At 56.9% G+C, this 23,664-nt stretch overlaps 1 protein-coding gene across 4 annotated transcripts; it reads left to right on the top strand.

Annotated features, from left to right (window-relative positions):
- The first annotated feature begins 3,730 nt into the window (after positions 1 to 3,730).
- On the top strand, positions 3,731 to 22,977 carry PICK1 (protein interacting with PRKCA 1). Of its 4 annotated transcripts, none has more exons than XM_046013636.1 (13): positions 3,731 to 3,858; positions 4,169 to 4,266; positions 5,366 to 5,477; positions 12,252 to 12,380; positions 14,492 to 14,558; positions 15,607 to 15,696; positions 17,956 to 18,009; positions 18,512 to 18,574; positions 19,328 to 19,461; positions 19,841 to 19,933; positions 20,966 to 21,016; positions 21,561 to 21,705; positions 22,158 to 22,977. In XM_046013636.1, exons 2-13 carry the CDS (start codon positions 4,226 to 4,228, stop codon positions 22,430 to 22,432), a joined length of 1,254 nt encoding a protein of 417 aa, XP_045869592.1. In that variant the 5' UTR covers positions 3,731 to 3,858; positions 4,169 to 4,225; the 3' UTR covers positions 22,433 to 22,977. The 4 variants fall into 4 exon arrangements, with proteins under 4 accessions (XP_045869592.1, XP_045869591.1, XP_045869590.1 ...); XM_046013635.1 differs by having other exon boundaries at positions 3,774 to 4,010; XM_046013634.1 differs by having other exon boundaries at positions 3,776 to 3,924.
- The last annotated feature ends 687 nt before the right edge of the window (positions 22,978 to 23,664 follow it).

The raw sequence follows: 23,664 nt of genomic DNA, 5'->3' as shown, positions 1-23,664 counted from the left end.
AACGGTTAGGACTCGATGAAAGCCCAGATAATGGTTAGCATTTTTTTTTAGTGATAAAATCTTTTTAAATTAAGGTATATACATTGCTTTTTGAGATGCATGCTCTTGCAGACTTAATAGACTACAATACAGTGTAAACATAACTTCTCTCTGCACTAGGAAATCAGCACGGTCACTTGACCTGCCTTATTGCCTTATTGCGATGTTGGCTTTATTGTGCTGGTCTGGAACCGAACCTACGATGTCTCTGAGGTGCCTGTACAGAGAAGAGCCAGATCTGTCCCCAGGGGCTTTCTGGCTGGGAAGACAAGAAGTGCTCACTTTGTTGTTGTTGTTTATAAGATTATTTATTTATTTATTTATTTGACAGAGAGAGATCACAAGTAGGCAGGCAGAGGGAGAGAGGGTGGGGAGCAGGCTCCCTGCTGAGCAGAGAGCCCAATATGGGACTCAATTCCAGGACCCTGAGACCAAGACCTGAGCTGAAGGCAGAGGCTTAACCCACTAAGCCACCCAGGTGCCTGGGTTTGTTTGCTTGTTTTAAGATTTTATTTATTTATTTTGACAGGGAGATAGAGAGCACAAGTAGGAAAAGTGGCAGGCAGAGAGAGAGAGAGAAGCAGGCTCCCCGCTGAGCAGAGAGCCCGATGTGGGACTCAATCCCAGGACCCTGGGATCATGACCTTAGCTGAAAGACTGACGCTTAACGGACTGAGCCACCCAGGCGCCCCTGTTTGTTTGTCTGTTTTAAGATTTTATTTATTTATTTGAGGAAGGGGAATGGTCAGAGCAAGAAGCAGACAGCAGGAAGCCTGACATGGGGCTCAATTCCGGGACTCCAGGATGATGACCTGAGCCAAAGGCAGACGCTTAACCGACTGAGCCACCCCAGGAGCCCCAGGAAGTGCTTACTTTGGTGATGGACCAAGTCACTTGAACTTTCCTTTCCCTCAAATTCATGGTCCCAACCTCGCCCCCTTAATTGGCTGGAACACGTTTCCCTGCAGCATGGGCTGACTAATAAAGTTGTTCATAATATTTTTACACATAGGGGCACTTGGGTGGCTCAGTTGTTGGGTGGTTGCCTTCGGCTCAGGTCATGATCCCAGGGTCCTGGGATCGAGCCCCACTTCGGGCTCCCTGCTCAGCAGAAAGCCTGCTTCTCCCTCTCCCACTCTCCATGCTTGTGCTCTCTCTCTCTCTCTCTCTCTCGCTGTGTGTGTCACTCTCTGTCAAATGAATAAATAAAATCTTTAAAAAATATTTTCACATATAGTATTTTCCACAGATAAAGTGGTTCATAATATTATCACACTAATGGGCATTCAAAAGCAATCCAATTTTCTTTTTCTTGTTTGTCATAGTGACATCACCCATTGGGGGGTTCCTGGGGTCCTCTGGAAGGTACTAGGGATGATAAAGTTGTTACAAAAATGGAATTCAGGGACAAGCAGTTTACAGTTTGTTGAGATAGGAACCCTAAGCCCCAAATTTAAAGGAGAAAAAACGTTCTCAGACAAAGTACAAGCGTGTATAAGTTAAGCAACTCAGAATTGGCTCAGGGAAGCCATGAACGGATTTCAGAAGGCCAGACATAATTCCAAATGAATGATCCAAATGAATGTTTCTGGAACTAAGTTAAAGTGGCAGGACTTGTGAGCAGCGATTGCCTGGTAAGTCTACCTGGAAAAGGTGGGTCGGAATGGGGCCCGGAAGATGGGGAGGATGAGACAGAAAAGAGGGACCAGAGTGGGTGGGGAGTTACGAGGCTGGAGTGCTATCTTCGCCGTGAGAATTGTTTACAAAACACTCACACCTGGTTCTCCTCTTTATCTTGACCTTCACAAGTACCTGTTGGGAGGATTATTTTTCCCTGGTCTAGGGATACCTGAGGCTCAGAGGTGGGCAGTGACTTGCCCAAGATCACCCAGTTATAAAAATGACAGAACATGGGCTTGAGCTCAGACTGTTGTGGGGCGGAGAAACACAGTCCATGTTAAAGTATCTAACTTTGGAGGCTGCCTTCTTCTTCTTTTTAAAGATTTCTTTCTTTTTTTAAAATTTTTATTTATTTGACAGAGAGAGAGAGAGAGATCACAAGTAGGCAGAAAGGCAGGCAGAGAGAGGGGGGGAAGCAGGCTCCCTGCGGAGCAGAGAGCCAGATGTGGGGCTCAATCCCAGGACCCTGAGACCATGACCTGGGCTGAAAGCAGAGGCTTAACCCACTGAGCCACCCAGGTGCCCCAAGATTTATTTCTTTTAAGAGAGAGCACGCTCACTTGCGCACGCACACACGTGGGAGAGGGTGGGGCAGAGGGAGGGAGAGAATATCAAGCAGACCTCGTGCTGGGCATGGAGCCCTGGGGGCGGGGCGCGGGGGGGGGAAGGCTCCATTCCATGACCCTCAGATCGTGACCTGAGCAAAAATCAAGAATCAGATGCTTAATTGACTGCGATATGCAGGCTCCCCAGCTGCTGCATTTGAAAACTAAAATCCTGGCCTGAACAGGGCTTGGAAGTTCTAGCTCTAGTTCTGCGACCGACCCTCTATCCGTGAGACAAGGGAGAATTTGCTTCTCTGTGCCTCAGTCTCCTTACCTCCACAGTTTAGCTGACCATCCTTGTTCTCCAGTCACGGGGTGGTAGTGAGCTTTGCAATCCGGTGAGTAAGCTGAACTGCAGAGCAGCAGGTACATGGGAAGGTCACTGCTACTGTGGTATTCCGCACATTTGTGGGGACCTTCCTAAAGAGGGTGCGGGGTGGGGGCGCCTGGGTGGCTCAGTGGGTTAAGCCTTTGCCTTCGGCTCATGTCATGATCCAGGGTCCTGGGATCGAGCCCCGCATCGGGCTCTCTCCTCAGCAGGGAGCCTGCTTCCTCCTCTCTCTCTGCCTGCCTCTCTGCCTACTTGTGATCTCTGTCTGTCAAATAAATAAATAAATAAAATCTTAAAAAATAAAAAGAGGGTGTGGGGTGGGGATCCCATGGGATGGTGGGATGCGCAGATAATCATCCTTCTGTGTCTCTCCTTCCTCCTCTGCCCGGGAAGGAAGCTGTGACCCTCCGTGGGGTCCCGGGGGGGGGGGGTCGCGCCTCAGGACTAAAGAAAGAGATGAGGTGTGGGGAGCCTTTCACCACATACCAGAGAAGGCATCCGGCTCAACGCTCTTAGTTTACATATGACGAAAGGGGGCACATAAAGGTAACGTGTCCAATCTGTGGTTAATAACAGAGCCGTTGAATACAAGTGTGCAAGCGTTAAAGGGCGCTGCACTAGATGGCAGGGGTCTCAGGGTCGAGATCTAGATCTTACACCAACGGTGCGGGGCTCCGGACAAAATCCCTTCCCTTCTCTGGCACTTAGTTTCCCGGTCGCAGAACTGGGATTAGGCTCGAAGGGTCCTTCCAGCTCGGTGACTGTCATCAGAGATGCAGCACCCTAGGCCGGGACGCAGAAAACGTGAAAGGGTTTGTATTCCACGGAACTTCGCCGGGAACCTCCGCGCCCAAGGATGCTTCCGTTGCCATGGCAACCGCCCGGCCGGCGTGGTCCCCGGAGTCCCGCGGAGGAAGCTGGGAAGAACCCTGCCCTTACCAAGATGGCGGCAGCCACAGGGCAGGGGGCGGGGTTGAGCGTTGTCAGCCTGTCCAGACCTTTGCTCTGTTTCCGCTTTTTCGTGCTAAAAGCGAGTTTCCGTCAATACTTGTTTTCTCTTTTGGTTCTGGGAGCACCGGGAGCCCGGGAGGAAGGGTTGTCTGCCGGGACTGGGTCAAGTACCCTGGTGGTGGGGAAGGCGGGACTTCCGTGTCTCACAGGAAGTGACGCGACAGTCGCGGCCGCAGACAGGTGGAACGGCAGGTGGGTTCAGGTGCCAGCCTGGCCTGGACCCGGCTGTGGGACCGAAGCTTCCGGTGAGCGACAGAGGTAGCTCCCAAAGGCCTGGAGACCCGTGGGGGCGGGCTCTGGGGTCTGAGCCCACCGTCCTGGCCTGGAATCCCTCCCTGTACCCAGTAAGATTCCCGTACCTTCCCGCCCCTAGCCTCGGGGACTCTCCCCGCCGTCCAGAGGGAAGGGGGAAGATCCGGCTCTCCCGGATCGTCGGGGCGGAGGTTGACACCTAGGCACTTCGGGTCCCCAAACCCTACGCTCTTTTCTCTCCCTGATCCAGTTCCCCATTCCCCTGCCGAGCTGGGCAGTTCGCCAGCCCACCCCAACTCTCGGAACCATGTTCGCGGACTTGGATTATGACATCGAGGAGGATAAACTGTGAGTATTTGGTTCCCTGCAAGTCCCAGGAACGCACGAGCTCCGGGGCCTCCAGATCCGCAGACTTCCCAGTTCTACAGACCCTTGCTTCTCAGCGGGGGGATCAGGGCTTGTACTGGTAGCAGTAACAGACCCTGCCCTTCCAGGAGCTCGCCATCTGTAGCTGGGGCGTGGACGCGTTAGCAGATGACAGGTCAGGGCCACATGGGTACTAACGGAGGATGGCCTGACTACAAGGAGAGAGCAGATGGAGCAGTGCCTCGACTAGGGTGTTCAGGAAAGGTTTCACAAAGGAGGTGGCAATTGAGCCAAGTTTTGAAGGTGAGTGGGAATATTGTAAACCCACCTTCCTTCCCAGTGTAGACGATCAGTGGGACGGATTTTGAAACATTGCTAGTCTCCTTCCTAAAATCTGCCCTCCATCGGTCCACTGCCCGTGTCCTCCGCACTTAGCATGGTGCTCCCCGTCAGTGGGCTGTTAGCAAATGTTTGTTGAATGAATAAGTGAATACAGGCAAATATCTACCCCAGAACATAAGTAAGTGCTGGTTTATAGTGAAAACTTGGGGGTTGATTGAGCAGAGCAACTGAGAGATGGGTGATGGATAGTTTAACAGGAGAAGGTGGCCATAATGTTCCCCGTGCGCCTGAGAAGGTGACAAGGACAGAGTCTGACTCAGGTCTCAGAGGGAGGAAGAAGGAGAGGGAAGGGGGACCTGTTTTCACGGAGTGCCGGCTCTGGGCTGGGTTGGTGTTAAGTGCCTTCCATGGGCTTTCTTAGGCTTTCATCAAGTAGCAAGCCATTTCTATCCATACTGCTGCCTTCTGGATGCGGGAACCGAGATGCACAGAGGTGGCTGACTTACCCAAGTCCTGTAGATGGTCGATGGCAGAGCTGGGCTCTGATCCCGCATCCTCAGGGCTCCCAAGAGCTGCACCCATGCCAGCACAAGATGCTGTCTCTTTCGGCCAAATGAGAAGAGAAAAAGCTGAGCAGCACTTGGAGCCTCTCAGGGGTTTTGCAGGGCCTGTTCCCTTCACCGTCCCCTCCAGTCGTCCTTCTGCCAGGAGTTTGAGCCTCACGCGCTTCTCTTTCTAGCGGGATCCCTACTGTGCCCGGGAAGGTGACCCTGCAGAAGGACGCCCAGAACCTGATCGGGATCAGCATTGGAGGAGGCGCTCAGTATTGCCCCTGCCTCTATATTGTCCAGGTAGGGGGTGCTTTGAAGGTGGGAGTGAGGTCCCGGAGAGGGGGGCCATCTCCCTGCTTGGGCAGCGTCGTTCTCCTCTCTGCAGAGCTGGTGCCTTTTCTTCTTGAGGTCTGACCGCCTCAGAGAGGCCTTCCCGAGTGCCCCCTCCGGAGGTGCCTCCTTGTTCTCCGTCACATCACCATGTTCCTTCCCTTCTCAGCCCCCCTCACCCTCTGTAATCATGGGCTTGCCCATTCATGCTTCTGTATCTCCCTGCCTACCTGTCTCCGCACTTGGAGGACAGGCTCTCAGTCTGCTTTCCACGTTTCAGCACTGAGTATAGTGCCTGGTGTAAGGTCGAACCCTCAGAACCCTTAGCTGAAGGCGCTGGGGCAAGTGGAGCGTCATGGAAAGTGTCCCTGTCTATGAAGTGATAAGGGTCTGAGTTCAAAAAGCCTCCCTGGTCAGGAGTGAGTTACCCAGCCTCTCTGGGCCTCAGCTCCCTCCCCTGGAAAGTGAGGGTGTGAAATATTTGGTCACCGTGAGGATCAAACAGAACGCCCCAAGCAATGCCTGGCATTTAATAAACACCAAGTAGAAGATGCTGTTATTTTTCTGGCCGTTGTTCACTTCCCCAGAAGGTGCGGAGCAATTCTGTGGTTCTTGTAGAAGCTGCCCTGGTGACTTCCGGTCAGCTGTGACTCTGAGCCATGGGGACCATTGACTTGGCGGCTGGTCGGAGTCCCTGGTTTTTCTGTAGGCTCAGAAGGAAGCTATCCACCTCAGACATAAACTTTACCGGGCTTCTACCCTGTTCTGACTTTCTCAGCTCAGTAGCCATTGGTGGCAGATGGGAAACTGCTGTCTGTCCAAGGATCTTGCAAAAGAGTTGCTTCCGGGCCTCGAAGACAGAGATTCCCGGGGTGTGGCCCAGCCTGCTCTGGGTGCTGCCTTCACGAGCAGTTTGGCCTCCTCTGATCCAGGGGGTATTAGGGAGGCCTCGCCCTGGCCTGGCCCCTTTGCTTTGTGCCTGCTTGACACCTGCTACCTCCCCCTCCTCACCCACTGGGGAACCAGGTCTGCTTAGAACAACCTGTGATTATAAAATAATAGAATTTGGTCAAATAATAGCACTCCTTTTTTCTCTTTTTTTAAGATTTATTTATTTTTGACAGAGAGAGAGAACTGGGGAGGGGCAGAGGGAGAGGGAGAGAGAGAATCCCAAGCAGACTCCCCACTGAGCACAAAGCCTGTTGTGGGGCTTGATCTTATGACCCTGAGAGCATGACCTGAGCTGAAACTAAGAGGCGGACGCTTAGCCTACTGAGCCACTCAGGCACCCCTGTTCCACCCCTTCTTACCACCCTCCCCTCCCCTACGCCCACAGCAACGCTACTTTCTACCCTTACAGCGGTTTCTTAGGTGTGAGCCTCCACTTTCCTCACTTAGATGCTTACCCTGTTATTTCTGGATCTGTCGCTTGTAAATATCTGTCAACTTCTCCCAGTCCCGTAGGTGGGAACGTTAGCTCTTTTCCAGAGCCTCCTTGCTCTCTGTCCCCCATGCTTCCAGCATGGTGATCACGCAGTTCGGGCTAACCCGCGGTCCGTGTGTCAGCACCGTGGGCCAGGCTGTGCTGTGGGCACTAGGGGTGAGGCAGTGAGGGGAACAAGGAGCCGTTCCTCCCGAGCTGCTGGTGCCGTAGGAGGAGGATGACACCCCGGTCTGTGTCCTGAGCTTCACGATCGTCCGTGGTCATGCTTTTTTAAAAAAGTACTTTATCGTGAAGTTCATATAATGTACAGTTAGTAGTTTTGAAGTTCAGTGGCATTTGTGGTGCATTTGCTAAATTCAGCCGTCACCTCTCTCTAATTTCAGAACATTTTCATGCCCCAGAACAGCCCATGTCCTCTAAGTGTTCACTCGTCATCCTGCCCCTCCCCCGGCCGCCACCCCTCTGACTCTGCGACCAGTGTCCGAGCTGGTTATTTCAGGTCGGTCGGTAATCTGCTTATTACATAGGTTGTTCTTTTGGATATTTTAATATAAACAGACTCTACCCCGTCACCTTTGGCGTCTGGCTTCTTTCACTTAGCACACTGTTTTTGAATTGCATTCAGACGGCGGCGCGTCTCAGTAATTCACTCTTGCTACAACTGATGAATATTCCTCTTTGTGGCCGTACCACAGCGTGTTCATCCTTTCCTTTGAGGGATGTCTGGGTTGTTCGCGCCTCTCGGCCGCCGTGATGATGCTGCTGTGAGCCCGCGGGGGCGCTTCCTGGGCGGACACGCGTGCTCGTGTTCACCCATGTACCTGGGAGCAGGTGCGCACACCAGTGGGACGGCTGGCTCCCACCATGCCTCCGTGGCTGACTTTTTGAGGAACCTCTGCTCTTTTCTTAACTCAATCTTTTCTTCTTTTTAAATGTCATTTCTTGGGGTTCGTGTACATTCAGGACCTTTCTTCGGGCAGCTGCTTGCCACCATCTTTCTGTTGCCCTGATGGCCGTAGTCTGTCCTCACTGGGCCTCCCCTTCCCTCTCCTCTGTGGGACTCCCCCACTTCCAGGAGTCCTCTTTCCTTCCTCCTTTTTTTTTTTTTAAGTTTTCATTTTGATTCCAGTGACTTAATGTACGGTGTAGTAATCAGCGTCAGGTGTTCGACGTAATGATTTAGCACCTGCACACGTCCCCTCCCCTGGTGCTCGTCACAAGTGCCCGCCTTAATCTCCAGCACCTGCTTCCCCATCCCCCACCCATCTCCCCTCTGGTGACCAGCAGTTTGTCCCCTCTAGTTTTGTTTCTTTTTTAAGATTTATTGAGAGAGAGTGCACGTGCGCACACGGGTGTGCAGGGGGCAGTGACAGGGAGAGGAAGAAAGACGATCTCAAGCAGACTCCCTGCCGAGGGCGGAGCCTGACCGGGGGGGGGGCTGGGGGGCTCGATCTCAGAACCTTGAGATCATGACCTGGCAAGAGTCAGACGCTTAACCGACTGAGCCGCCCAGACGCCCCTGTTGTTGATAATTAAGAGTCCGTTTCTTGCTTTGTCTCTGTTTTTTTCCCCTTTGCTTGTGTGTTTTGTTTCTTAAATTCCACGGTATAAGTAACATCATGTGGTCTTTGTGTGGCAGACTCCTTTTGCTCAGCATTACGCCGTCTAGATCCATCCACGTCTTTGCAAATGGCAAGGTTTCGTTCTTTTTTATGGCCGAGTAATATTCCATTGTATATATACACACCACATCTTCATGCATTCATCAATCAATGGACACTTGGGCTGCTTGCGTATCTTGGCTCTTGTAAATAATTCTGCTGTAAACGTAGGGGTCCACATATCCCTTTTTTTTATTTTTTAAGATTTTTTAAAAACTTATTTTACAGACAGAGATCACAAGTAGGCAGAGAGGCAGACAGAGGGGTTGGGGGGGAAGCAGGCTCCCTGCTGAGGGGAGAGCCCGATATGGGGCTCAATCCCAGGACCTTGGGATCACGACCTGAGCCGAAGGCAAAGGCTTTAACCCACTGAGCCACCCAGGTGCCCCGACATATCCCTTTGAATTAGCATTTTTGTGTGCTTTGTATTCTGAATACCCAGTAATGCGATCACTGGGTCATAGGGTAGGTCTATTTTTAACTTTTTGGGGAAGCTCCCTGCTGATTTCCAGCACGGCTGCCCCAGTTTGCATTCCCACCAACAGTGCGAGAAGGTTCCATTTTCTCCACATCCTTCCCAACACTTGTTTCTTCTGGCATTGACCTTAGCCACTCTGACAGGTGTGACATGGTATCTCAGTGTGGTTTTGATTTGCATTTCCCTGATGCTGGTGATGTTGAGCATCTTTTCATAGGTCTGTTGGCCCTCTGGATGTCTCCTTCGGAGAAATGTCTGTTCACGTCTTCTGCCAGTTTTTTAATTGGATTATTTGGTTTTTGACTGGTCTAAGTTCTTTGTAGATCTGGGATACTAGCCCTTTATCGGCTGTGTCCTTTGCAAATCTCTTCACTCATTCTGTAGGTTGCCTTTTAGCTTTGTTGACTGTTTCCTTCGCTCTGCAGGCCGGGAGCCCTCTTTCTCGGCTGACTTTCCCATCGAGGTGGAGCGCACTTCCTGCAGCTTTCTCTCTCTTTTTTTTTTTTTTTTTTAAGATTTTTATTTATTTATTTGACAGAGATCACAAGTAGGCAGAGAGAGAGAGATTGGAGGAAGCAGGCTCCCCGCTGAGCAGAGAGCCCAGTGCGGGGCTCGATCCCAGGACCCTGAGATCATGACCTGAGCCGAAGGCAGGGGCTTAACCCACTGAACCACCCAGGTGCCCCCTGCTGCAGCTTTCTGAGAGAGGCTGCATGGGAGGTACATTTTCTGAGAGCTTGTGTCTCTGAAGGTGTCGTTATCCTGTCTTTGTTGTTATTCTAGTCCTTCCACTTGACACTTGACAGATCAAGAATGACTATCAAAAAACAAAAAACAAAAGAATGCCAAGTTTGAAAATAATTTTCCCCTAGAAATTCAGTGGCGTCTTTTCATTGTCTGTGCTGTCAACATTGCCGTTATGTCTGATGGTGTCTTATGCGTGACCCTCTGTCTGTAATTTCTTTTATCCTTGATCTCTCAACACCCTTGGGAATTTCCTTGTGTCCCTGACATTCTGAAGGGTCACGACCATGGCTCTTGGCACAGGTCTTTGTCTTGTGTTGGAGCCTCAGAGGGCGTGTCCCTCAGGGACCCTCATGTCTCCCTCCCCGCTGGAAGTTTCTAGTGTTAGCTCTTTGAGGGGATCTTGCTCTCTGGTTTCTGTTCCCTCTCGTGGGACTCCTGTTGATTAGTGCCGGGCTTCCTGAAATGATCTTCTAATATTTTTCTTTCTCTTTTTTTCTGATTGCCCATGTCTTTTTCACTTTCCTCTGCTTGGCTGCCTAACTTCTTGGACATTGTAAATTTCAGTTATAATTTGCATTTCTAAGATTTTTCCTTTTTTTTAAATTTTTTAAAGATTTTATTTGTTTATTTGAGAGAGAGTGCGCGCAAGCACGAGTCGGGGGAGGGGCAGAGGGTGAGGGAGAAGCAGACTCCCCACTGAGCAAGGAACCCAAGGCAGAGCTCGATCTCAGGACCCCGAGATCATGACCTGAGCCGAAGTCAGGTACTTAATGGAGTGAGCCAGCCAGGTGCCCCCCTATTTTTGAACTGATTCTTTTATCATCCTGTTCTTTTTTTAATCACCTTGAAGACGTTAATTGTGCTTTTCTTTCTGTTTTTATATCGCCCCTACTTCGTTTCTGCTTCCTGTGGTTCCTTTTCTCTGTGTGTTTCTCATATGGGACCTTTTCCCAAGAGCCCGGAAATCCTCACCTGTCTTTCCGGGGCAAGTGAGCCATCATCGCCATGTGCTAAGTAGTCGAGGATCTGTGTGTGGGCCGTGTCTGGGGGACTTCTCTGTGGGGCGGTCAGGCATCAGGGGAGCTGTGGGGGGGACCCTCCCAGTGTCTACATAGATGGGCCTTTGCCGTGGAGCCGTTCAGGGCAGCGGCCTCCAGTCTCCGTGGGGAAGGGCAGTAGGCCTGGCTGCTGGCATTCTGGGTCCCCACTGGGGGTAGGGACTGGAGACTCACTAAACCCAAATCTCTCCAGTCTGGTACCTTTCTCCTGCCTCCCTCGGTCCCTGGGCCTGAGTCAGAAGCTTCTCTAGGGAAACAACCTCCATCTTCCATGGAGAAGGGGTGGTGATGGACGACTGTGTGGATGGGGAGGGAACCCGGCGTTGAGTCCTTTCCTTACTTTCTACACCTTGCCTTTCGCCCATGTGTGGCTGTTTCCAGAGGTCCACTTTCCGACCCACTGGCAGTTTCCAGTGAAGACTAGATCCTTCTTCCTAAAGCCCCTCCATAGGCCCTTGGATACCTGTTGTCCATCTTCCAAGGACAGGTAGACCCTCTCATTGTCTTCTTTACCAGTGGACAAAAAAAATTGGGGTGCCTGGGTGGCCCAGTCAGTTGAACATCCAACTCCTGATTTTGCCTCAGGTTGTGATCTCGGGGTCCTGGAATCGAGCCCTGCATCAGGGCTGAGTGGGGAGTCGGCTTGAGAGTCTCTCCCTCTCCCTCTCTGCCCCTCTCCCTGCTCGTGCTCACATGCGTGCACACTCTCTCTCTCTCAGATAAAATTTTTAAAAAAATAATAAGGATTGTGTTTTTAGTGTGATCCTGGAAGGTAATGGAAAGAAACTCTCATCTCGGGTTTTTCACTTCTTCCTTATAAGTTACATAATATGTATGTTACATATAAGTAACTTACATGTGAAACAGTATCAAGTGTTCTTTCTATACACTTTGTGTAGGAAATTTAGCAACTGAAGATAAAGGAGAGGAAAGACGGTACCAGACGACCACTGCTAATAATTAGGTGTCTGTCCTGATGGCTGTTGTCTGGCTATGACTTTCGTCGTCTTGTCTATCTCTGCACACACGCTCGTGGCCTAACTGCCCCCCTGCCCTGAGCAGCGCTCGCGCATCTGTGCGTGGACAGGCCCGCCCTGCCTCATGCCGCAGTGAGTGCAGATCCCGGACCCTGGGAGCGGGGCTCACCTGCGCGGCGGAGTCCTTGCTCTTTGGGGACTGAGATGAGGCGCAGGACCTGACCAGAGGGCCTTTGGGGCTTCAGGCGTTGTGGGGAAAATCTGTGAACGAACCATTTGGAGGAGCATGCGCTCGGCTGGGTGCGTGTGGGCCCGAGCCAGGCCTCAGTCGGGGTGCAGGGGGCCACTGTCTCCACCCCGCCCTCCTTTGCACCCCTAGGTGTTTGACAACACCCCAGCGGCCCTGGACGGCACTGTGGCAGCTGGCGACGAGATCACCGGTGTCAATGGCAGGTCAATCAAGGGCAAAACCAAGGTGGAAGTGGCGAAGATGATTCAGGAGGTGAAGGTAAGGCTGCCACGGGCGGGGCGGGGGGGACACAGATAGCCACGCCGCTTCGGTGACCCCCAGCCTGTCAGAAGCCCCCGCAGGCCTGGAAGGGGACGGGCCTTTTCTCAGCTGCCCCGTTGGTACACCCGGGTCCGGGCCACAGTCCAGCCTCCCACAGCGTCTCCCACATCCGGTCAATACCGCTCACGCTCCAGGACTTGTAGTGTCTTGGTGGGAGAGTGGGCACCTTCCGGTCCCCTGTCCTTCAGCTCCCAGGGTTGCTGTTGGGTTGGGAACCGTGCCTCAGGGCGAGCCGGTGTGTCCCCGCTCAGGGCTGGAGCTGAAGCCAGAAGTCCAAGGTGGACCTGCCGGGTCCACAGACCCACTACACGTCAGTCGGGCCATGCCGGGCCTCGGAGGGGCAGGAGGGAAAGAGGAGCCCCCCTTCCTCATCCCTGTAGGAGCTTTTCTGCTCACTGGGTCCTCCTGGGCTCACAGACGCCCCAGGGAAGCTTCTGGGCTCGGCGGCAGCTCACAGTCCAGCTGCCGGTCTTCTGGTCTGCAGACCACAATCACGTGTGGCCGGTCCCTGCTCCCCGCGCTTCACCCCGGCTGCCACGGGCCAAGGTCTCGCCCCACAAGTCCCCTCCCCCACCAATGGCAGGCAGCGTTCTGACCACTCACAGAAGCAAGCGTGTAGCCCTTTAGCCATTTTTAGAGGTTTTGCTGCTAGTGACTTGGGAAACCAAAACGGCTAAGGACCTACAAAGCCATTGGATGATTTCGAGCTTTTCAAATTGGGGGTCCCGACCGTAAATTGAGCTGGGCCAAGGGTCCTGGCTCCCTCACCCCATCCTTCCAGACCTCTCCTCACCCCGTCCATCCTCCGTGTCTCGGGGACCTGGTAACAGTGTCCCTGCCTGTCCCTCTTGCCTTAGTTCAGGGCTTCTCCGCCCTCTCCCATTTATTCTCCCATCCCGCCCCACTAGGCCGGGATGTTCCTGGCCGGGCGCAGCCGTCTCGGGCCGAGAAGCCCTCGTGGGAAGCAGGCGGACCATGTTTCATCCTGGCACAGACCGGGGCCGGGGGTGTGTCCCCTGTGTCCCCTTCCTCAGCGTTCACATGTGTACTCATCTGAAGCCCGTCTCACACCACCTCCCCCACGTTGCCCACCAGGACAAAAGGTCCTCTCGAGTGTGCGCAGCCGTGACACTAACTCAGGGATCTCCCAGCTCCCGTGTTTGGCCGGGACCAGGCCAAAGCAGGCAGGGCTTAGGTCCCCGTTTACCAGCACCCAGAGGGAGGAAGGGATTTGCTTTGGTCCCCCGTCTGGACCAGCACTCAGGTCTGAGTCCCGCTGCCCTCAGCAGCATCTGTCACGGTCCCCCCAGGGCACTTCCGCCACAGCCTGTGAGAGCCTTTTGCCTCTGCCTCTGACTCTGACTCTGAAGGCATCAGGTCCTTCTGATTTCCCTTCAGGGCTCATTCTGGAAATCCTGTTTTGTATTTGAATGGCTTCCAGCCCAAGTTCAAGGGTCTTGGGACTGCATGGATGAGAGTGACCTTGGCGGCCTCCCCTGGTTGGGGAAGACTTCTCAGGAGAAGGCCAGCACTTCTCTTCCTATTGTAGAAAGTGATTTGCATCAGCCTCTCTGCTGGCTTGGGCCCTAGGGGCTGTGGGCTGTCCCCCACCTGCTCCCTGGCATCCCAGCACCAGGCACAGAGAAAGCGGGCGGATGTGTTAGTAGCGGGGCTGAGCCTGGGGTGACTTAGAGCGCCGCCGTTGGCACAGCGAGGGCTTGGAGTGGGGCGTGGGGTGGGGGAGCACAGGGCACCCGATCTCGCTGGAGCACAGCAGGCTCTGAGCTCTGTGACAGCAGGGACCGTGTCTGCCCTTGTCCCTGCTGGTTCCACAGGGCCCGCACATAGTGGGACAAGAAAGGACCTGGGAACAAACTGGTTACAAGGCAGGGCCTGGTCACAGCCCTTGACCCAGTATGGCAGAATTCGTGGTTGGTTTGGGGTCCCTCCCGGGGCTCAGGATTCAGTTATGACCACAGATTTTGGGGCTTCCCCAGGGAAGGGGCTGGGGACCCAGGAGACTCCTTCTCAACCCTCCTCTTTTCCAGGGGGAGGTGACTATCCACTACAACAAGCTGCAGGCAGACCCCAAGCAGGGCATGTCCCTGGACATTGGTAAGTGGGGACAGAGCAGTGGTGCCCCGTGGCCGCCCCCCCCCCCCAGGCCCCGGCCCCTGTTCTGCGCTTCTGTGACAGTGTGTCAAGAGTTCTGTGGCTTTTGACCAAGTTAGGGGCCTGGGGGAGTACCCGGGGTGCTCTCCTGCAGCAGCTCCAAGAAATCTGTCCCATGTTGCAGTCCTCTCCCAGGGCCACCTCCTCTGACCGCCCTACAGTTGTCCCTTATAGGCCAGCCCCTCCCCCTTCCGAAAGGGAGGGCAGCCTCTACAGTGAGGCATGGTGCCTCCTGCCCCCCGACACTCCCTTACGTGGCCCTGGCCGCCTCTCTTGCTCCCAGGAAGGCTCAAGGTCTGAGCTGGATGTCACTGGCCAGCCTGTGCTCCCACGGCATTCCCGGGGACAAGTGGCCTTCTGCTGGATCTATAGAAGCTTCAGGCTCCAGAGCTTGGACATTGCAGCGTCGAGGTCCTCTGGACCAGCTGCCTCTTTCCGCATCAAGGCTTGAGGCCCAGAGAGGGCTGTGTCCCCTGGGTGACGCACACCCAGGTCCTTGGCTCTGGAGCCCACACACTTTCCCTCCACCCTAGGGCCATAGCGGCATCCTGGTTTTCAGGGAGAGAGGCTAAGATCAAGTGTGTCCTGGATGGAGGTGCTCTGTAGAAACCCCTTTGGTCCCATCCCGGTCCCCTTCCAGGACTCCGTATGCGGCCCCATATACAGTAACTGAGTCCGGGGTCCAAGGTCACTTGTCGCTGATGGCACCTCCGCTCCCAGAGGTGGGAGAAGAGGCTCTCCCTGGCTGGCCTGTTGGCACTTTACACATTCGCCTCCTTCCGGCTCCCAGCACCGCCCTCAGGGAGAGCAACTAGGGCAGGGGGTCCAGTGCGACCTCTGCCCCGGGGCTGTCCTCAGAGTCACCAGAGCTCAGTGCAGCCCCCTCGGTCCCTGAGGTCACTGATCACGAGGAGATGAGCTGGGGCAGGGGCGGGCCAACGGCCCAGCTGCACACGCTCCGTCACTGAGGCCCTTTCTGCCCTGCTCCCAGTGCTGAAGAAGGTAAAGCATCGCCTGGTGGAGAACATGAGTTCGGGGACCGCAGACGCCCTGGGCCTGAGCCGGGCCATCCTGTGCAACGGTGAGTCCTTTCCTCCTTCCCAGCACCCCGGGGACAGGGTCGCAGGCCCAGGCTTCCAGATCGAGAGGCACCACGGCCACCCGTGTTGCTGATGTGGGTCCTGCTGCCCGTGGGGCCGGTAGTAACCCTCTGCACCCCCAGAGCGTCCACGGCAGTCAGCCAAGGCCTCCTGCAGCCAGCGGCCCTCAGGCCCAGGGCACAGATGAGACAGATGTCCAGCTCCCTGCACCTGCGCTTTCCTTCGCCAGTGTCCCCAGCTGCTGTCACAGAGCCGGCAGCTACCACGGGCCCTCTTAAGTGCATCCCCAGCTCCCTGCCTTTCTCCAGGAGGCGGCGCTGCTGCCCTTGTCGCAGAGGTTCCTGGCCAGGACTGGGGTGGGGGGTGGGGAGAAGCCACGGGACACGCACGTTCGCACCCACGCATGTGTGTGGCCAGTAAAACACTTGGTCCTGCTCCCACCCTCCCCAGCCCGAGTTTATAAATAGCAGTTCTGCTGTGCCTGTGTGGGGGCTGGATTTAAATGCCTATATATATTGTGGGCTCAGCTGGGCGCACTGGGCTTCATTGGGGGGGGCCGGGGTGGGGTACAGAAGTGGCGGCTGCTATTTTCAGCTTCTTGGTGTCTATAAATCCCTGTTACTGTAGTTACCGTGCGTTGAGATGAAATTAGAACTGGTTGTTGTGTTTTTCCCCCCAAACCTTGCAATTTCCCCAGCCTTAAATAGGGTTTCTAAAATTGAAGCTGTCATGATGTCCCATGACCCAGCTAAAAACAACAACGGGCGCTTACGTGGCTCCTTTCCTGCCAGGCTGGCCGGGGGCCAGGGCTCCAGGGAGCCAGCGCCTGGGGGCCAGTCAGGGGCCCAGCTCCCAAAGACCCCCCCGCCGCCCAGCAGTGCTCCCTCCTGCCCTGCAGAGCCCACACGGCCACCGTCTGACACCCAGCCACCTCGCCCAAGCTTGCCTTCTACTCCCCTCCCCGCCTCCCGCGTAGTAAACCAAGGCTCAGGTCAACACGGGGGTGGGGGTCAGAGGGCCCCCCCAGCTGGAATAGTGCCCAGCCGTGTGTGGTTGGGCAGGTTGTTTCTCAGCTTATTAGACCATGAGGGAAGTAGTCCCTGCCCCAGATGCGCGTAGGGACGGAGGACTGAGCTGTGTGCAAGGAGCCTTGAGCCGTGAGCCCTGGCTCACAGTGGCCAGGCTCAGTGAGGCCAGGGCCTGCCCTGCGGGGCCACCACATGAGGAAGCCACCTGCACCGACCCTGCCCTGGCGTGGCCACCGGTGCTCCTGGTGGGGAGGTGGGAGGTCCCCTGTCCCCTCACTGCTGGAGGGGCCCTCCCTCCCATGATCCAAGAAGCTGGCCCCGGCCCCTACGGTCCCCTTGCTCCCATTTTGAGCCCTTGAGGGGAAGCAGCTGCCCCCACCTCGCCCTTGACAGCCCTTTGGGTCACCCCACTCGTTGCCTGGCCACTGTCTCCTCCGTTGGACCGTGAGCCTCGAGGGCGTGACGTGGGCTCATTCACCAAGGCCATTCTGTGGGCTGGCCGCGGGTCCGGCAGGCAGAAGGTGCTTGAGAAACCTCTGTGAAGCGAACGAGGTTGACGGCCAAGGCCGGGTCCGGCGTGAGCTCGGCTTCAGGGCCCTTCCCGACCTGGTCGTCCCTCCCCGGGCGGTTCTCCCTCTGGAGCTGTCACATACGTTTTTCACGCACTAAGCCCCGCGTCACGCCTGCACGGAGGCTGTCCAAACCACTCCTCTCTCCGGCTTCACTCTGACGGCCTTCCTCCTGGCTCTCGGCAGGGTTTGTCCTAGAGGCACAGCGGCCCTGGCTGCTAGGGCAGGGCCTGCCTTTGCGTGGCCATTGGGAGCCACCCACAGGCAGGGCCGTGGGGATGGCCCAGCCGTTTTTCACTTGTGACTTTGTATAACGTATAAATGTATAAAGGATCATCCCCTTTCTGCCCCTCAGATGGGCCCCAGCCCGCTGGGGTGGGGACTTACCTCGGGGTTGGCCCGGGGGCCGCCCTGCCTGTCCCTGGCATGCCTGTGGTTTGGGTACCCCGGGCTGCCCCCAAACTCTCCCAAGGCGAGCCGAGGTGACAGCTCCCCCTCCCTGGGACCCCATCCCCTGCCAGGCCTGCTTCTCTTCTGGGGGCTGCCTCGCTCCTCCCAAGTCTGGCTCAGGCCGCCCCCGGCTCTCTCCTTCCCCCATGCTCGTCGGGACTCACTGGCCTCCCCTTGTCTCTGACCCCCCCAGACGGGCTTGTGAAGAGGCTGGAGGAGCTGGAGCGGACCGCCGAGCTGTATAAAGGTGAGAAGTGAACCGAGCACGGGCTCTGCCCCGGGGTCGACCGCCACAGCCCAGCTCTGAGATGGTGACAGCAGGGGCGGGAAGGCCAGCCCGTGACATTCTAGGACGGTGGCCATTAGGAGTTCTTAAGAAAAAGCCTCTTAAGACATACTTTTTCTGATTATGAAACTAATACACATCCGTAAAAAATGCCAATAATAGCCCGGTAAACGCTGTGGGGGTCTCTCTGAGCCCGACTCTCTCCTGGAGAGATGGCCCGTGGGAGACCTTGTTCGCCGTCTGTCCCCACTGAACCTTGGCTCTCCTGTCTGACGGGGGCTCCTCCTGGGCAGCGCTGGGCCTGGGGCTAAGCCTTCCACCCTGGGCCATGGTGAGGCTGTGGGAGAAGCCGGTGAGCTCAGGAACGCTGACAGCCTTGGGGTGGGGTTGGAGGCCATGTCCTGGGGGCCGCTGCGGTCCCGCCATGTGCCCCCATCCCCTTTTGGTTGGGTCTCTCCCACAGGAATGACAGAACACACCAAGAACCTCCTCCGGGCCTTTTATGAGCTGTCACAGACACACCGGGGTAAGGGCACCCCCAGACGTGCTGTGTGATCCTGGGAAGACCCTCGCTCCCCTCTGAGCCCAGTGCTTCCCCATAGAGTGAGAGTGTGGCTGATTCCCTCTCTGGGGCCTTCCTCACCCCCACATGCATCTGATGTCAGGCCACGTTCAGGCTGAGCCTGGTCTGGATGCCAGGACCTAGCAGTAACGGGGGCCAGTAGGGAACATGCGGACCAGCTGGCCATCCGTGGGGCCCGATCCCTTGTCTGGGCCCTGCCCCATCTTACCTCTACTGCCCTTGACAACGTACAGAGCCTTCCTCATTTGTGCCCTCGTTTCCTACAAGTCTGCCGGCTGGGCAGGGCAGCTACAGTTGGCCCCATTTTACAGCTGGGAAAATGAAGCCCCAGGCCGACGAAACGGTCACCCAGCTCCTGCGGGCAGAGCCGGCCTTAGACCCCGGCATCCGGATTCCCAGACCGGTGCTCTGCTGTCAGGCAACGCCAGCCTCTCCAACCTTGACCGAGCCTCCTTCCCACATGGCCTGGCCACTCTGGGCAATGAGGGTTACTGTCTTGGGTATAGACCCAGCTCCCCGGGGGGTACAGACCCAGCTGTCTTCTGGTGCAGACCCACCTCCCTTGGGACATAGACTTCATGCAGACCTTGGCCTTCAGGCTGCCACGCCCCCTGCCCTGCTTCTCCCCAGCAAATCCCTGGCTTCCCCATAAAGGGGTCAGGTAGGGACAGCCTTCAGGGCAGACTTGTCCTGCAGCCTTTGGGGACGTGTTCTCCGTCATCGGGGTGCGGGAGCCCCAGCCAGCAGCGAGCGAGGCTTTCGTGAAGTTTGCCGATGCCCACCGCAGCATCGAGAAGTTCGGCATCCGGCTGCTGAAAACCATCAAGCCGGTAGGTCATGCTGGGCCTGTGTGTGTGTGTCAGCACGTAAGGGTAGAGAGGGGACAGTGTGGCGTGCAGAAGGGGCCTGGACTGGAGTCAGTGGGTGTAGCTTCTGGCTTGGTCACCTGCACGGCTGACTGTGGGTCAGTCATTCTGCTTCCCTGGCCTCACTTGGCATTGACCTCCAGGCTGGTTTCTGGCCCTGGCTGCACCTGGGCCCAGCCCGTCCTCTCACCAGGGAGTGGACAGACTTGTCCAAGGGTGCCCCTTGGCTCTGACGCCTGGGTCCCATAGAAGGATTGCTGGGTCAATGCTCTCTTCGTCACACTGGTCCGCCTAACCCCTGCCCCCAGGGGACCAAGCACCTGCCCCCACTGTCCCCTTCCAGATGCTGACAGATCTGAACACGTACCTCAACAAAGCCATCCCAGACACTCGCCTCACCATCAAGAAGTACCTGGATGTGAAGTTTGAGTACCTAGTGAGTGGTCTGCAGCCCCTGGGGAGGGACGAGGCTGGCATGCTGGGGAGAGAACCGACCTAGGGATTTGCCCCTCCGTTGGCCACAGGCTGGCAAGCAGGACGGGGCCAGAACCTCTGTCATGTCTGACTGAGGATGTGGGACCGGGGACCTGCAAGTCCTGGGCAGTTGGGCAGCAGCCGAGACCCTTCCCCAACTGCTCAGAGGAGCCTCTGGGAGCCTGGGGTAGGCAGAGCGCTCACTCTGGACCCCTCTGACCCCTGGGGGGTCACTTTTACAATGGGTCAGTGGTTATAAAATGGGTGCCAAGGGACATTACTGAGGGTTTTTTTTTCCCCTAGAAGATTTTACTTTATTTATTTATTGAGCGAGCGCGTCAGTGGGAAGAGGGGTAGTGGGAGAGGATCTCAAGCAAACTCTGTGCTGAGTGTGGAGCCTGATGCAAGGCTCAATCTCATGACCCTGAGATCATGACCTGAGCTGAAATCAAGAGTCAGGCACCCAACCGACTGAGCCACCCAGGCGTCCCCGGACATTTTTGAGTTTTCTGCTGAAATATTCTGATGGTCAAAGGAGTTGAGGGAAAATGCCCCAACAAGCCAGCCAAGGCTCCTTTGCTGCGGGACTTCTCAGAGCCTTTGACAGGCTTGTGTGCCACATGACTCTTCAAGGGCCTTCCCACGTTCTTTTGACCATGGAGTCCATTTCAACCCAGAGCATGTCTTGGGACTTGAGTTTGGTAAACACTGGGCTGTTTCTCAGGCCCTTGCTACCCTCCTAGATGAGTGCCCTCTCCTGCGTGCCGCCCCCTTGCCCTGGGCCTCCCCAGGCAAGGGGTAGTCCAAGTGAGGTGCCAGCCCCCCGGACAGGTGTCAACCTATCCCAGTTGAGGGCATGCAGGGCCCAGGCCTGGCATGGCCACCCCCAGGCAGGGCTTAGGGGTCCTGTGGGGCGTGGAAAGAAGGGTGGGCATCAGGGTGGGCACCCAGGAGGTACAGCCCCTCTGACATCGTAGCTCGCTGTCCCACACAGTCCTACTGCCTGAAGGTGAAGGAGATGGACGACGAGGAGTACAGCTGCATCGTGAGTTTTCAGGGGCGACTTGGGGGGTGGCCCTGGTGCTGGAAAGTCTTGGCGTGTACACACCTTCCCCAGCTTGTCTCACAGAGGCCCACAAATGTCCGGGGTCTGCCAGGGGCACTGGGTGGCTCAGGCCAACCTTGGAGAGGCCCGGACATCTGGCTGAGCTCTTGTTTCTGGACATGTGGGGCTGTCCGTTCCCACCCCGGCCCCCCTGGCCATCTCGCTGCGGGGCCGTTCCCCCAGGCTTGGCGAGGCTGACTTCCCTCACTCCTAAGAGGCATTTCTAATCCTCTACATTTTTAATATTTTTGCTGGCAGTATGATTCCCCTTAGCACTAAATGTTCATTATTCAACGTGCACGGGTGTGCTCTTTTGTTTTCTTCATGAAGAGTAAGTGCTTCTGGCAATCAGAAGTGGGGACAAGGGGTGTGGTGTGGCGGTGTGAGCTGGGAGCTGCTGTCTGTCCCACAGCGGGCTCCCCCTCCCGGCCTTCCCACCCCGCCGGGGTCCTGATGTGCTCCCCGCCCCCCTCCCCCGCTCCAGGCCCTGGGGGAGCCCCTGTACCGCGTGAGCACTGGCAACTACGAGTACCGCCTGATCCTGCGCTGTCGCCAGGAGGCCCGCGCCCGCTTCTCCCAGATGCGCAAGGACGTGCTGGAGAAGATGGAGTTGCTGGACCAGAAGCACGGTGAGCGGACTTGCTGGGCACTGGGGGCCGGACACGCGCGCCCAGCCCCCGGCCTCTGCCACCCTGGGGCTGGGGTGGGTGGGTACCGCCTTCTCCCCCTTTCAGAGCTGGGGAAACGGTGGTCCCGAGAGGTGAGGAACCTACGTGCGGTTCCAAGGCCCCGCCATGGGAGAGCTTTGAGTCTGACCCAAGATGGAAAGCTCTGGCGGGAGCGCCCCCACCCCCTCAATACCCGCCTGGGGTCTGGCTTGGGTGGGACTGGCCCGTGCCCTGGGGGTGCAGCGGGGTGCGGTCTACAAGCTCTGCGCTGGGCTGGGCCGCCCTGGCCTTGCCCACTCCAGCGGCGTGGGGGTCGCCGAGGGCGCACTGGGCAGCCCAGGGGCAGGGGGCGGGCCCAGGCAGGGCTGGGGGTGGGGCTTCTCCACCGGCGCCCGTATGCCCGTCCGCCCCAGTCCAGGACATCGTGTTCCAGCTGCAGCGCCTCGTGTCCACCATGTCCAAGTACTACAACGACTGCTACGCGGTGCTGCGCGACGCCGACGTCTTCCCCATCGAGGTGGACCTGGCGCACACCACGCTGGCCTACGGCCTCGGCCAGGATGAGTTCACCGACGGGGAGGACGAGGAGGACGAAGACGACGAGGACACGGCAGCCGGGGAGCCGTCCAGGGACGCGCGAGGGGCTGCCGGGCCCCTGGACAAGGGTGGGAGCTGGTGTGACTCCTGAGTGCCCCCGTGGGGTGCGGATCTGGGGGGTAGGGGGAGTGGGAGGATGGAGAATGGGACTGGGGGCGGGGCCTCCGCCCGCATAAAGGCCTGCTGGCTTGGGGCGCCTGCCTCCCTGCTCCTCTGTCCTAGCACAGCGACCCCAGGCTCCTGCTCAGGAAAGTCCCTGGGCCCGCGGCCTGGGACCTGGACTCTGGACACCCCCCCCACCTCCCCAGCCAGATGGAGAGCTTGGCCGCTGGAACTGCCTTAGGAAGGAGAGTGGGGTGCAGAGAAGAGGAGGGGCTGGAGGTGGCAGGCAGTCGGCGACCCATTCCCCGTGGGCACCAGCACCGGCCCCTCCTGGAGCCTGCCTGCGTGGGGGCCCGGGGCAGGCCACCGAGGTTGGGGGCCGTAGCCGTGCGCCCCCTCAGCTCACTCCAGGCCGGCCCCAGCCCTGCCCACACTCACTCCCCGGTGGCCTTTGTTCATTCACTTCTCCCGGCTCAGCCGCATCCTGGGGCAGGGCCGGGCCCTGGGCCTGTACTGAATAAACAGCAGCCCAGACGAGCGGCTCCTTGCGCTGGCCTCACGCCCTCCTCGTGCCCTCGAGGCCCCGTCTGCCCCTCCCTGGTCCTGAGGGAGGGCGGGATCCACGTTCCCTTCGAACCGATCACTTCTTCCTCGCCGCGGCTCTGTGAACTGGAGCCACTGTCCCCATGTACAGACAGGCGACCAAGGCTCTGGCTCAGGGCCACCGGCATCCAAGGACAAAGAGGGATCTGGACTTGAATCTGGCAGGTCCCAGAGACCCCAGGCTCACTCCTTTGTGGAGCCTCTGCCCTCCTCCCTCTCCTCTGATCCGCCCGGGCTTGTGGCCAGTGGCTCCGCCGTATTTGGGAAGGGCAGGACAGACACCGAGGCCCACTGAGGGGAGAATGCCAGGGGCGCCCCCACCACTCTAGGCGCACCCATTCGGCCGCTGCGAGGAAAGGCCCGCGGAGAACGCAGCGCCAGTGCTCTGTGTCTTTGCAACATGGGCGAAATGGGCTGGCTGTGTCTCCTGCCAGCTGTGCGGTCCCTGTTCACACCTGCAGTCCCCATGTAATCATCGGTGGCCCTTTTCACTCCCAAAGTGTCTCTGTTTCAACGAGTTCCATGCGCATCCCAAGAAAGGGAGGCAGCGGGAGGCTCTCGGGGTGGGCAGGGTCTAAAATGGGGGGAAGGTGAATGGCTCTCAGCTTGTCGGCTTTG

This window comes from Meles meles, chromosome 7, assembly GCF_922984935.1.
Source record: "Meles meles chromosome 7, mMelMel3.1 paternal haplotype, whole genome shotgun sequence".
Taxonomy (NCBI): Eukaryota; Metazoa; Chordata; class Mammalia; order Carnivora; family Mustelidae; genus Meles; species Meles meles.
This window is presented reverse-complemented; position numbering and strand designations above follow the sequence as displayed.

Bases quoted from the DNA above. Each gene is read 5' to 3' on its own strand.
- PICK1 (XM_046013636.1), top strand. From the start codon at position 4,226: ATGTTCGCGGACTTGGATTATGACATCGAGGAGGATAAACT. The intron at 18,010-18,511 runs GTGAGAAGTGAA...TCTCTCCCACAG, and splicing joins GACCGCCGAGCTGTATAAAG to GAATGACAGAACACACCAAG. The intron at 19,934-20,965 runs GTGAGTGGTCTG...TGTCCCACACAG, and splicing joins ATGTGAAGTTTGAGTACCTA to TCCTACTGCCTGAAGGTGAA.